The sequence below is a fragment of the Dicentrarchus labrax genome, unplaced genomic scaffold (genome assembly GCF_905237075.1).
Source record: "Dicentrarchus labrax unplaced genomic scaffold, dlabrax2021, whole genome shotgun sequence".
Classification (NCBI taxonomy): domain Eukaryota; kingdom Metazoa; phylum Chordata; class Actinopteri; family Moronidae; genus Dicentrarchus; species Dicentrarchus labrax.
Window position 1 is genome coordinate 22,405,251 of NW_026136718.1, and position 13,827 is coordinate 22,419,077.

A 13,827-nucleotide genomic window follows, 5' to 3' on the forward strand; every position below is an offset into this window, starting at 1 on the left:
TGGCAGGGCAACGGATGGACAGAAAGAGAAAGAGAGTGAGCCTTTAGAGAGGGCAACAGTAGATATTGTATGTTTATATAAGGGTAAATTTAAATGTTCCACAAAAAAAAGAGGTTAAGTACACATTAAATCAGCTGGATTTAAAATAACTATTTGAGTTCAGACTGTCAGAAAAACAGCCAGTAGAAAAATGGACAGCATTTCCAGAACTGATTAGTATTGGGCAAGCTGTTATTGTTCTTTAGTATCAGCTAATGATGGCCATACTTCATGCTTTCATCCAAAGAAAAGCATACACTCAGCAATATTGTAGTGCACCAACTACTTGTGCTCTGCCAGACCAATCTGCACGTCATGATTCAGTGCCAGTGCTGGCGAAAGGTCTGGCAGAACCGATCACAATTCTGCTATAAGCTGGAAAAACTATTACACGTTGTTTGTACAGTCAGACTTTTAAGGGGGGTTGGGGTTCAGAATACATGCAAATACATCAGTATTGCTCTTATATGTGTTTTTAGTTTAGGTGCATGAAGGCACGAGCTGTATCATCTGTTGGCTACACAGACGACACCTGTTTGTGGGATAGATTCATTTTTGGCTTTGTCTTTTTCATGGGATATGTTGCTAATAAAAAAACCTATAATAAACACAACACCGGCTTTATTTTATAATCTTTAGACTGGTATTCACTCTGACAGAGATCCAGCTAGTGATGGTGCAGAGTAAGCTAGCAGGAAGGAAGCTGTTTTTTCCTATAATGTAACATACTCCCTCCATTTGCTCTCACATACAGCATGTTCGATAATCCAGCCCCTCTTGCTGTGTCTGCCTGCTTGTCGGTCTGTCTCACACTGGTTCCTGACACAGGGGAGCAGGCTTTACAGAAACACAAAGAGGGTTTAAACCTTAGCTCAGTGCTGTAGTTTAGACTAAAGGTAGGGATGATCTTTAAACCTTCTTTTAAATCTTCTAAGTCTGGCAAGAAGAACCTTACTCTGTGCCTGTGTGTCTGTGTGAACATGAGTGTGTTTTGTGACTATAACACCTTCAGACTCCTCTTAAATAAGCCTCATTTCACCTCACTCCCTCCTGTCTCACCCTTTCTCTGAGTGTATGAAAAACAACTAATATGTTGGTGTGTGAGCACATTTTCATCCCACTCACCATCTAACACTGGGGTTGTGATTGCAGAACGGACATCAAAACACTCCCCACCACCACCATCATCATCAACCTCATCATTATCATGCTCAGCCCTTTCAACAAGAGCAAACTGAACACCAGCAGCAGCAGCAGCAGCAGCAGGCAGTGGCAGATCTGATAGACTTAGACCTGGATATGGTGACTCAGGTAAGGCACTATACGTACATAGCGCAAACCACAGTGCTCTTGTTGTTGTGGTACAGACAGAAGCTCAGTATATATGAGCAGGTAACATAGTGTCCTAAAGGTTACTTATCAGGCCTCATGAACCACTTTGTCAGGCATATGATCTCCTGTCTCCTGTCCTTCTCTGTGCTGCACCACTTTTTTTCTTCTCTAGTCGTAAGTCACCCCAACTCTTGACCCCTGTCATTTATGAATAAAACATGCAACCTTGCTGTTGCATAGGAACCAGTTTGAGGCAGAAGTAGAGCCGAGTACCGTACGTAAGGGTGCACCCGTGCGTTCACACCTGCATGTGTGAAAGTGGAAGGACGAGCGGGATAGTCAAGAGAAAAACATCCCAGTAGCTCCGAGCGGAGGTCCCTTTAAGGGGTGAGTGAACGTAAAGGTCAGAGTGTCTGTCAGAGAACCGGTGGGAGTCAGACAGCGGCGGTCATCTCGCCTGCAGTCACACTCTCAGAGTCAAGCTGCTCAGAGCACATTAATAAAGCATTCATAACACTCTGATAATCACAGCCACCTGACCCCACCACCCCACTACCACACACGTAAAGAATATTGAGTCAAGTGACTTAACTAAAAGTGGACAGAAGGTCTATGAACGTCTAACTTCTTGTACTGTACACTTGCTCTAGTGACATTTTTCTTGTGGTTTCTGTTTAAAGAACATTAGCAAATGCTCTGTGGTATGTACTCAGAGTACACTCAGTAAAAACTATAGGAATTAATTCATTGTCTTTTAGTTTAAGAAGAGAAATGCATTTAGTGAATTTAACTCCCTGTTATCAGTCCCTGTCGATGCACCATTTTGGGTATCTTGGCTATCTAGCTTATCGTCTTGTTGAGTTGATCTTTATCTGTCGCGCTGGATTCTGCAGCAACAATAGTCCATATTACAGCCTCCTATTACCTTCCTCTCTTTGTAAAAAACATACCCATCTAGAACTATAACTGTAAAACACCATGCCCACAGATCCATTTTCTGATAGATCTAAAAAGAACTTTGTGGTCTATGTGTGACCTACGAGAGGGAAGATATTCTAAGAACATTCATTATCTCAAAAGAAATTATCCGCATCCATGATTTATGCTAATCTCTGACCATGTATTCAAGGCTTAAATTCCTTCACAACTAAAAATAGTTTCCTTCACTTGCCACCGGCCTAAAGATATTATTAATGTGCAAAAAAGGGGGAGATACTAAAGAGAAGGATCATGGGGAGACTGTGAAAGGAAACAGAAAGATACAGAACAAATTCAGATCAAATAGAAAGGCTACTGTGTTTGAAAGCTATTCCCTCTGAGGCACACCACACATCCTTTACAACAGGGGAACATCAATGATTTGTCCAGAAGAAGACACTGGTACAGTAATGATGCAAGGGGTGTGGCAGCCTGCTTTTAGACCTGCTAGTGGAAAGCATCTTTTGAAGAGATAAGATAAGCCTTCATTGATGCCCAGAGGGGAAATTCAGGTGTCAAGGACAGAAATAAGTACAGATAAATAGAGAAAAGTAAAAAAAAAAAAAAAGTATATAAAATAAAAAGAGAATGTAATTGAAAATCTAAACTATACAAGAGCAGTTAATCTCTTACAATGCATGCGGTATACAAACAGTTCTCACAAACACTATTGTAGATGTGGAGCAGATGACAAAGATTGTGGTAACTCTTGGTAGGTATGTCATCATAATCAATCATTTCATCTCATTATCCCATCTCTCCTCACCCCTCTGTTACCTCCTCCGTGTTGCTGCCACAGTGCTCAGGTAGGTACCACAAACATACCAAGCTAGTGTCGTGTTGCATGCGGTGTGTGATGCATGTCGCACTGGAATGTAAACTGACCCAGATAATGTATATAGTACAACAGTATTGTTATTGTACCTGACTGGTAGTGTATACTTTCTCTTTTTCTCAGAATATCAACCAATTAGAGATTTTTGGAGACATGTCCACACCACCTGACATCACCTCTCCATCGGTGAGTAGCTGTCATACATACACAGTTTGTGATTTATATCTTATGAAATCCTATTTCCAACGTGTTTTTCCCTTGTTTTTCTTCAATCCGACCGCCAATCACAACCCACACAGACCCCCGCCTCTCCAGCCAACACCCTCGACCCCTCGCAGGGCCTGCAGCCTCCCACGGAACTGTTTGCTCCCTTCAATCCTGCGTCTGTGCCCTCAGGTAGGACCTTGTTCATTTTCTGCTTAAATACACCACTGCTACAAGCAGAAGGGAAACAAACGCAGCAGGAGCGAGAGAGAGAGAGAGAGAGAGAGAGAGAGAGAGTTGAGAAAGGAGATGAAGGGGAGCTGGAGAGTCAGAAGATTCAGAGGCAGAGGGCAGAGGAAAGAGAAGAAGAGGGGGGTTGAAATAAATAGAGAGGGACGGAATACAATTGAAATGTAGATGAGGGGAGGGAAAAGAGGAGAATAGGTGGTATTGGTTGTGTGTTGAATATGAAATGCATCATTAGCTTGCTGCCTCAGATGCTGCTGATTTACCTGTGGCTGAGGCTACTGTGGCGGCCAGAGGAAAGTAATAAAACATGCTGAGATGATTGTAGTGTAGACTCCTCTGTATGCACAGGGCTTCTTTGAATTAGACGTTGTATACTGTGTCCTCACCTCTGTCCGTCTCCTCTCCTCCTCACTTTCTCTAATGTCAGAGGTGCAGGGCAGCCGAGGTTAAAGGTCAGCTTTTTCTGCTGTAGGTAACAACTGGAGACCAGGAACGGGAGACTAGCAAGTGTGTAATAGAATAAGCTTCTCCTGATGAGTGATTTTAATGAGTGTGTGTTGAGCTCAGCCTTTTCATAATGACTCTGTCTCATTCTGGAGGTAATTATGATAGTTAACCATTACCATTAAGAGACACTGCATTATCTGCAGGCAGAAGTAGGGCAGCACTCTCTGGTGATGTATGGGTTATTATCTGTTTGTGTGTAGAAGAGGTATAAGTGGGTATTTTAACTTCCTGTCCTATCTTCTTTTTTATTTCATCATTAAGATTTTACAATATCTACATTTTCTGTATATTTTTTCTTAACCTCAAACTGTTAACTCTCTTGTCACTCACCATCAGGTTATGTGACGATGGGAGCAGTGCCCCCCGGCCACTGGTCCCAGCAGGCGTTCGCTGCCCAGACACCGCTGGCCTTCGGGGTCCAGTCTCCTTTAGGTCCGGTAGCCCAGGTGCTGCCAGGCGGCCAGCCTCTAATCTGGGGCCAGGCCAACATCTTCCCTGCCACCCAGCAGCAATGGGCAGCAATGGCAGCCGGAGCCTTCCCCCCCACAGCCTACCTCCCTGCCCAACCTGTGGGCACTCTGCCCGCCGCCATGTTCCAGACTCTCACCCCCGTCACGACTGTGACTCCGGCTGGCGAGAGCCATTCAGGTGCTGGAGCCAGCGCTTCAGCGCCCTCCCCTTCAGCGTCGTCAAGTCCGCAGCACGGGGAGAGGGCGAGGAAGATTGGCAAGGAGATGTTCAAGGTGGGGAACTAATGAATAAATAATTCTAATGAGACCAGAATTACGATATCTACTGAGAACATATATCTATATATATATATCTTTTTTTTTTCTTCTGTGACTGTTTGATTCAGATGTTACTGTGCTATAAGGGTAATGGGCGTTGGGAGGGGATTGCTATATGTAAAAGTATTGTTATCTTTTCTCGTTTTCATGAAAACAATCGAAACAAAGTTCAAATATAGAACCTTTGATTTTTATAAAGTGTTTTCATTCAATTTGATTTATTCGATTTATGTGAATGTCTTTTAGCTCATAATTGTTAAAAGGGATCCAAATAAATCATGGCGCAAGAAAAAAAGGGCAAATTAGCATCAAAACTGCATAATTATATAGTTGTTTCATTATAGCCAATAGTCAAGAGATGACTTAAAATTAGGGGAGAGACGGGAACAACATGCAACAGAGGTTGCATTAACTTGGCCTTCTTACTGTTTTGTTTGCTTCCTAATCCCGAAGAGCGGGGGCTGGTTGTACCCGGAATTTGGTCGAAACCAAACTAGATTTAATAAGAGCCTCTGTGGAGTTTGACAGAGGCTGAGACAAGTCTGAGTCCAAAAAGCTGTAACATTGGATTCCGGTTCAAGATGATAGAAAAAAACATCTTTAGACCAAGACCAGAGACACTACAGCCCATCTGTTAGCCACACTGAGGAAGTGATCTTGTTAAGGGGTTACATTTTGAATGCCCACACAGTGAGTGAAAATACACACAGTGCCCAGTATTAAGGTTGACCCAACTGACTAATGTTTGCCTCTTCCTTCAGGATTTTCAACTGGCGAAGCCTCCGGCCATGCCGTCGAAAAAGGGTGAGCAGCCCAACTTAGCAGGAACCTCAGAGGCATTCAGCACTTACTTCAGCCGTGTGGGCACTGCCCAGGACACGGACGACTGTGACGACTTTGACATTTCTCAAATGAATTTGACACCGGTCACCTCCACAACACCATCCACCAACTCACGTAAGAACTATTCATGTCTGTACTCTTAAGTTGTCTGCTTTTTCTGTAGCTTTTTCTTTCTGACTCTGACTCATCTTGTCTTGCCCTGCAGCACCCACCCCAGCTCCCAGGCAGAGCTCTCCCTCCAAGTCCTCAGCCTCCCATGTCAGTGATCCCCCCACCGACGCCACAGACCCCCCCACAGACGACTCATTTGGGGAAGCAGAGGGCAGCCCTAGTCGCAGTGGAGAGGAAGATGCTGTAAGTGTGTGTGTGTGTGTATGTGTGTGTGAGACGATAGTAAAAGAGGTCTGTGGAATAAGTCAGGTGTGTGTGCCTTTAATAACTCAATCCTTATGCTGCTATAACCTGCACAGTGTGTTGAGATCTGCTGATAAATAGCCTTTGTAGCGGTGTTGGCGGGCCAGGTAATCACTCTGGCTGATTAGGTGGCCGATGCTGTTGTGTCTCTTAGTGTGTGCGTTTGTATCAGTGCATGTGTGAACTGCACATGAAGTGTGTGTTTCTGTGTGAACACGAGCAGTGGTGTGCCTGCATAAGTATGTTGTTCAGTGTGTGCGTGCCTGGTCAACACTGCGTTAAATTAGCTGGTGGAATTGTCAGGGACATCATTAAGCTGTTATTAATACCAGCCAGGTAGCGTCCATACATCACTACTTCTATATGGACAGACTCATCTGCGGTGAGATAGAAGAGGAATAATGCCCCAATTCTTCTTCCAGGGACAATTAATATTTATTTTACCAGCAGCACCTCCTCCATCTAAGAGAGAACGTGAGAGAAATTAAGGAAATGAGAAGAAGATAAAGAGAGGGCGGAGAAGCTCTCTTTGCCTTTGCCCAAAGTCCTTGTAGAATGAGTGACCTTCCAAGAAACAAGACTTCCCTGTACTCTCTGCCATTTTTCTGTCTCAGTCTTTTTTCTGTGTTTCTTTCATGCTTGCCTCTTTCTTCTCTTTTGCTCTCCACTCTCCAGGCGTGAAACATTAGTTTTATGCCTCCAATCCGTCTATTATTGAAAAAAAATAGAGGACTTTCACACTGCTGAAAATGTCACCAGGCCTGAATAACACACAGAAGCTTTACACAACCCAGAGAAATGTGCAGAGTGAGTGTGGCGAAAAGGTTACAAAGAAAGAAAGACAGACAGGAAAGATGGAGCGAAAGGCAGAAAAACAGCCTCCCGCTCCCCACGGTGGCGAGGTGTAAAAAGCGGAAGTGTTTTAGGAAAGGATCAATAGAACAAACTCCACAGAGGCTTTCATAATAGACAACTGTAAATGAGTGCTCGTGTGTGTTTTCTGAGAAGAGACGGGATGTGTGGGCTGTGGTTTCTCACTCCAAGTGTCCTTATTTCTCCTTCAGAGTATTGACACCTTTTCTCTTTTGCTTCCTGTTTACGTCTACTCTTAGTCTTTACCAATCCTACAATCCTTCTTTCAGATTTATTCTTCTCTGTCTACTTTCCACTCCCCCCTTATTTCCTTCTCTTATACTCCTCCATCAACTTTTCTCTCTACGCTTTTCTCTTCTTTCCCTCCCATCCTTCTTCCCCTCTTTAGGCGTGTGGTTCTGGGTCGCCCTGCCCCAGTGAGACAGCAGAGCCCAGCCCAGACCAGGCCAGTCCAGAGGCTGGGAGCTAGATAGCAGCAGGGCAGGGTAGGTATCAATACCTCTCCTCCCCTTTAACTCCTCCTCCTTCACCTCCCTGCCCTTGTACCTCCCACTTACATCAATCTGTCTGATCTCTCTGTGTGCTGCATCTTTTTTCATCTTTTCCTTCCTCTGTTGCATCTTAGTTCTCATTTTTACAGTTTTTCTTCATTTCTCCTTCACCTGCTGTCACGCATGCTCAAAGGAAGGCATGTGTTTGACTTTGAGTGGTTTCTCATGTGTGTGATTGTGCATGTATGAGTATTTGCTTGTGTTTCATTTTGTGTGTTGGTCATTTTTGTTGTAGCTGGTGTTTCGTAAGCATCTATCTATCATGATGTGGCATCGCGTGTATTTTTAATTCAAGGTGGGATGAGTAATTCACACATGATCACTTTGGCCATACCATTCTGTGCCCTCATTGTGCCGTGTGTTTGTGACGTGTACCCAAATCACGCCCAGTTCCTTAAATAGCACACATCTCACTGAGAAAGCCAATAGCGTGCGACAGCCAATCAGAGTCTGTGCACTTCAGTGAACAGGACGTCTTCTGGGATTTGTCAATGTTGTGCACAATATGCTGATCTTGGATGTTTAGCTTAACTTTAAAATGATACATGATGTAATTTCTATGCATTTATGTATGTTACATGATGTATGAACTCATAATATGTACATTATTATTGTGCAAAGATCAAAGTGATGAAGACAAGCAGCTACTATCAAAACTCAGGGAGCTGCTGATGTGTCTTTGATCCTACTGGAAAACATTCACACAACTTACATAGGCTTAAAAATTTATTTTAGAGACATGTCAACATGTAGTCTGCCTACACTAGGAAACACACACACACACACACACACACACACACACACACACACACACACACACACACACACACACAAGAAGAGAGCCATTTTGATCCCTGGCTCCCTACCCGGTGTCCTCACCCACACAATTCCCGACTGTGCCTTTTTAATGATAGCTGCTGGCACTCACACAGGGAAAATTGTAATGGTTTTGTTTTCATCAGCTAATATTGGGGTGCCAAGATTAATGACTACCCCGACATAATTGGCATTAATTAAAACCCAAGAAGCCTTCTAGTCCTTCCCCACTCCAGGAGAGGAGGAGGGGTGGCTGAGCATCCTCTCTCCCCTGTTGGCCACCGTCTTCATATTCAGACGGTCTGAAAGCTGCAGGGCAGCAGGTGGATGCGAGTCTTAAGTGGGAGGACGGATTGTAGAGTGCCGAGTGGTGAATCTGGCTGCAGACCGACTTTGTTATGGCCAGAAGCATCAAATTTTTCCTCTGTAGTAGGTGGACTGCTTTGGTCCTGGTCCAATGACGCTGCTCCCATATGGTGTTTACTTGCTCAATCACATCGACTTTAGACATCTTCCCAAACACACACGCACACACCTGTGCAATAGGCCCAGTTATTCCCCAGACAAGCACACCTGTGATCGATACTGTCACCACCTGTGCTCATATTGGAGCCAAAAATGTGTGTGTGTGTGTGTGTGTGTGTGTGTGTGTGTGTGTGTGTGTGTGTGTGTGTGTGTGTGTGTGTGTGTGTGTGTGTGTGTGTGAGAGTGTGTGTGTGTGTGTGAGAGTGAGAGTGTGTTTGCTGCCGGCCATGACCGCCTGTCCTGTCCTCCCCCTCCCACTGTGTGGCTACGACAGACATGTGTTCAGGCTAGTGGGAGTGTAAGTGTTTTTTCTGGGGTGATCTCATCATGTCCAGCGAACGCTCCCGAGTCTCAGCCGTGAAATGGCCTGCTTCCACGGTTCACTGAGCAATCTCACATTGCTCCCCCCCTGCCCAGGGCCTACTGCACACACACACACATGCACATAAATGTCCACACGTGTACCAGCCAGGCCAGATATTTTGGCCTTCAGGCTGTTGCTACACGAGCACATCACTCATACCTCCATCCAGTCCCTCCTCTCTCTTGGCCCGGGGTTCATGGAGCTGAAGCGGCCCCGGTTGGCAGCCCTGGTTAGATGATGCGGGGTGACACTGCCGGGCTGTGGCTCTGGTGCAGGGGGTGAGCAGTGTGTGCTTGCTGTCACTGCTTGTCTCAACCTCTTTGTCACCTCTCAGGGCTGCTGGCAGCTACTTTCTGCGGACTGTCTGGCCTTGGCTGGCCCTACAATCACAGCTCTGTATCCCAGAGCCCAAAGCCTCCGCTAAAGCATCGCTCCAAACCTTAACCCCAGTTTTCTGTTCAGATGAAAGCCCATGCAGATTATGCAACAGCTAGGTTTTGGTGTGATTTTGATCGTGGAGCAGCTTTTTGAAAGTCTGTCTTCTTTTTTCCCCCAGACGCCACTCTATCCCACTGCATTCAGATACAACATGAAGCAGATCCCCCTTTATTTGTGCAAATTTGAACACAGAACACAATTGATAATTCTCTTGTCCACAAAATGTCAGATAATAGTGAAAATGTCCATTAAAAATTCCTAGTGTGTTTGTTAAGAAGAAATAACTTTATTGACAATTATCAAAATAATTGACAAATCTTTTTTTTCCTACACTGTAATGGCATGTTATAAAAATGTGTGTAAGAATGTTTAAACCTAACAGCTCATCAAACATTCTCCTGTTTTCCTCCAGACCTTGTTTGTTAAACATTCTTACATAGATGTGTCTTTGCCTTAGTTTTATATGTTGCTTCTAAAATTCACTTTACATTTCACTGGTATAATGTGACTGAAGGGCAGCACTCAGTGGCAGCACAAACTGTTGTATCTGATTCATTTTTGGGGCTCAAAAGAATGTCACACTTTGTCTGCAGAAATGCTCAGAAATCACTCCAGTCTGCTCACATCCCCAGGTTTCATCACTGGGCATCGTATCCTCGCGTGGGAGCTACTGGTAGAGCCAAACTCGCTCTCTCTCTGTGCACTGAGTGAGAGAAGTCTTCCAGAATATAATAGGCCAGTCAGTGGTCTCCAATCAAGTTGTCTGCATGGCAGATTGAGTGGCTGGCTGTAATTATGTGTACGATAATAACGGGCCCATTGTGAGTGACTGCAGCAGGCTTGGTGCTCTGACTGCAGGGTGTTCCATCATCCACTGTTGTCTTCCAGCTCAGTTGGAGAGAAATACAGACATGATGACTCATAACTGGTCTTTCAAGGCGCTAGTTTATACCTCTGATTCATACTGGTCCTGGAGGGAGCCTGGAGAGAGAGGGAGAGAATATGCATGTGCGTGCACAATGACACACTCAGAAACAATAACTCACACACACACACACACACACACACACACATAAAGAGAGGTTTTGGGAGTGAGAGGTGAATTTTTCAGTGGGAGTTCTAAATGGGCTGAGAAGAGAAATGATAGGAAGTCTCCTAGCAGTATGCTAGTGCCACCTGGTGGTCACATTAGGTGCAGGCTCTGACAAACCTTTGCAGGGTTGGGTCTTACGTGTCGGGGCTTGCAGGCTGGTGATACTTGCAGTTCAGTTGGTTGAGAGAATGAATCAGAAACTCAGGTCCTACCTTTTAGTTGCATAACATTCAGGTGAGATCAGATATTACTAATCCAACCAGGTTTTAATAAGAAAAGTTAAAGCTGTTTGAGATTGCTGATGTGTCTTCTCTCATGCACAGAAGGGGAAGGACCCTCTCTACGCCCAGATCAACAAAGGGAAGAAATAAAGAGACACACAGGAAGACAGACCTGACCAGCACTGAGAGAACAGGAGGAGAACCCTCATCGTGTGTGTGTGTGTGTGTGTGTGTGTGTGTGTGTGTGTGTGTGTGTGTGTGTGTGTGTGTGTGTGTTTGTGCGTGTGTGCGCATGTGCGTGCGTGTATGCTTGTGTCTGCGTACGTGTGCTTATGCGTGTGTATGTGTATGTATGACACATCTCCCTGCCTGGCCAAGCTCTTCTTCTTCTCCTCTGGCTAACAACCTCCCAGGAGGAGCCTCCACACTCCCTCTGTCCTCCTCCTGTGCTCCTCCTCCTCCTCCTCCTCGCTGCAGTCTGCTCTCCTCCTCAGAGGAGAGAGCCTTCTCGGTCTTTCACTCCAGGCAGGAGGGATATCAATCACCGAGATGGGTCCAGTTCTCCCTCCACTGCGCTGTCTTCTCCTCTCCTCTCTTCTCCCTGTGGCAACTCACACCCAGCCTTACAGACATATCCTGCTCCTCCCCTCTCTCTCTCTTCCTTCCCTCTCCCCCTTTCTTCGCTCTCACGCTCCTCCCTCTGCCTCCTGCGTCTGGCCCAGAGACTGTGCTGTCAAGGAGGGACTGAATCAAGCAGTGCCTCCCTGTCTCTAACACACACACACACACACACACACACACACACACACACACACACACACACACATGCACGCTCATCAGGATTAGATCATCTTTCGTTTTAACTGACTGAATCCGCACCTGTAGCGAGGAGATCCCACGGGAGGAGCTAGACTCTTAACAGGCCTATCAGGGATGGCCTGTTACTGGGATCAGTGCTTCTGATTGGTTGGTTCAGGCGTTATCTCCCCATTCTTTGTGAGTGTCTGCTGGATCGCTATGCAGAAACAGACTCTCTGGGAGCTACTCACACTCCAACTACACAACATACTGTGCACACAGCAATCAGCCTACATTTACTGACCACATACACAGTCATCGCTCACCCTCTCGAACATGCATCAACACATTGATTTGCCAAATGTCTCTCCTCGCAGACAGACTCACACAGAGGCCAGAGGACCAGACATACCGAGGAATGGACCCTGAGAGAGAAGTGTTGCAAGTCAAACAGATTCTGTGATCGAACTGTTCATTCTCTATAGCTTTTGTACAATACCGATTTAAAAAAAAGAACAAATTGAAAAATTGAATTTTTATTTTATAAGTCAATCAAGCCGCTGGGTTCAGCTCTATAGGAGTTAACATGGCTTTAAGGCATCTGATCGTTGGTTTGCCAAACTCATTTTGTAAATAATGATAACAACAACCATTTTGTCCGCCGGACTTCTGTGCCATAAAATAGGAAGGCTTCAGTTATGCAAACTCTTGACGTTAACCCAAGCAATACCAACATATGTTTCTTTTTCCTGTTTTCCCACCATGTTTTGTTGCCTTCTGATATTGTTTTGTTCTTGTGCATGGATGTTGTAGGTCTTTGTCTTAACCTCACTTACTAATCCTGGGTCCAGCCGCACACCTTGCCCCTATTTGTCTTTCCAAATCCCGCCACCTCACATTATTTTGTCCCAAACAAATTAGCTTCTGCAGTTTGTGTTACCCAAAGCCTATGTACACACCACAGCCCTGTGTTTCTGTACCCCAAACCTATACTCCAACTCTATGTTGCAGGCAGCAGACACAGTCTTCATCACTGTATCCCAGACTGCTCATCTCCTCCATCCCATTTCCCCAGAACAGTCTTTAAGATACAGTGATGTTCTGCCCATCTGTCTGTCTATTGGTCAGGTGCCAAACTGCTGCTGTCCGAGCGTCTGTGTGTGGACTGCAGCATCCTCTGCTACAAGTACATCAACTGTGATGCCAATGACTCCCTATTTTATGGCCAGAGTCCCCATGTCACTCTTTTGGACTATGATGTTGATTAACTTAAAAATTTGACAACTAGAAGATGAGCAAAGAAGTTGAACAAAAAGGGAAACGTTGCTGTTTGAGTACATAACATTTCTAGACCTATTTTAACTTTACCTCAGCTAACAGTTTCTTAATGTAAATTGACACATTATTTTTATCTTTATGAATATGACATTCTACAGTGGGTTTTTAGATGATTTTTTGGTTCTCTCTTGATTTACGTATTCCACCATGTATTACTGTTACAAATAAACACATCCCAAATGACTGATATGTCTATTTTCTGTCTTGGTTTTAATCTGTGTGTGTGCGTGAGTGTGAAAGAGAGTGAGCCTAATGGTGTGTGCCTGGCAGAGGTGACCCCCAGTGAGTCTTTACTTAGTGTAAAGCAAGTGCCACAGTATTTTGTTGTAATTTAACACGGCTTTAATGGTCTGTCACATTCTGCTACACTGGCAGCCTCTAATGCAAGCTGTCATAAGCTTTATTAGCAACTGACTACAAAACAAGGACTTCAACCTTCCTACTTTGCTGCTCCCCTCCTCCCTGTGGAAAAGGGAAACACAATAACTTTCATATTATATAGGATTAGGGTTGCAGTGGTATAGCGATAACATGGTAGGAAAATTGATGGCTGTCATACTGTGTACATTTGTTTATCTAATTATCTACTGTATTACTGTTATTAAAAAATATAGGACATAA

General features: G+C 44.7%; 1 protein-coding gene across 10 annotated transcripts in view; it reads left to right on the top strand.

Moving 5' to 3' along the window:
• The window catches only part of dab1a (DAB adaptor protein 1a), a 185,488-nt gene extending 172,098 nt beyond the window's left edge, over positions 1-13,390 (top strand). For 6 of the 10 annotated variants that reach the window (XM_051376792.1, XM_051376790.1, XM_051376795.1 and 3 more), the window contains 8 exons: positions 1,192-1,350; positions 3,308-3,370; positions 3,484-3,580; positions 4,481-4,887; positions 5,694-5,889; positions 5,981-6,129; positions 7,451-7,547; positions 11,173-13,390. In XM_051376792.1, the coding sequence (XP_051232752.1) occupies positions 1,192-1,350; positions 3,308-3,370; positions 3,484-3,580; positions 4,481-4,887; positions 5,694-5,889; positions 5,981-6,129; positions 7,451-7,531 (1,152 nt within the window). In that variant the 3' untranslated portion in view covers positions 7,532-7,547; positions 11,173-13,390. The remainder of the gene's footprint in view (positions 1-1,191; positions 1,351-3,307; positions 3,371-3,483; positions 3,581-4,480; positions 4,888-5,693; positions 5,890-5,980; positions 6,130-7,450; positions 7,548-11,172) is intronic. The other 4 variants (XM_051376797.1, XM_051376798.1, XM_051376800.1 and 1 more) reach the window with 2 other exon arrangements.
• Positions 13,391-13,827: the final 437 nt, after the last annotated feature.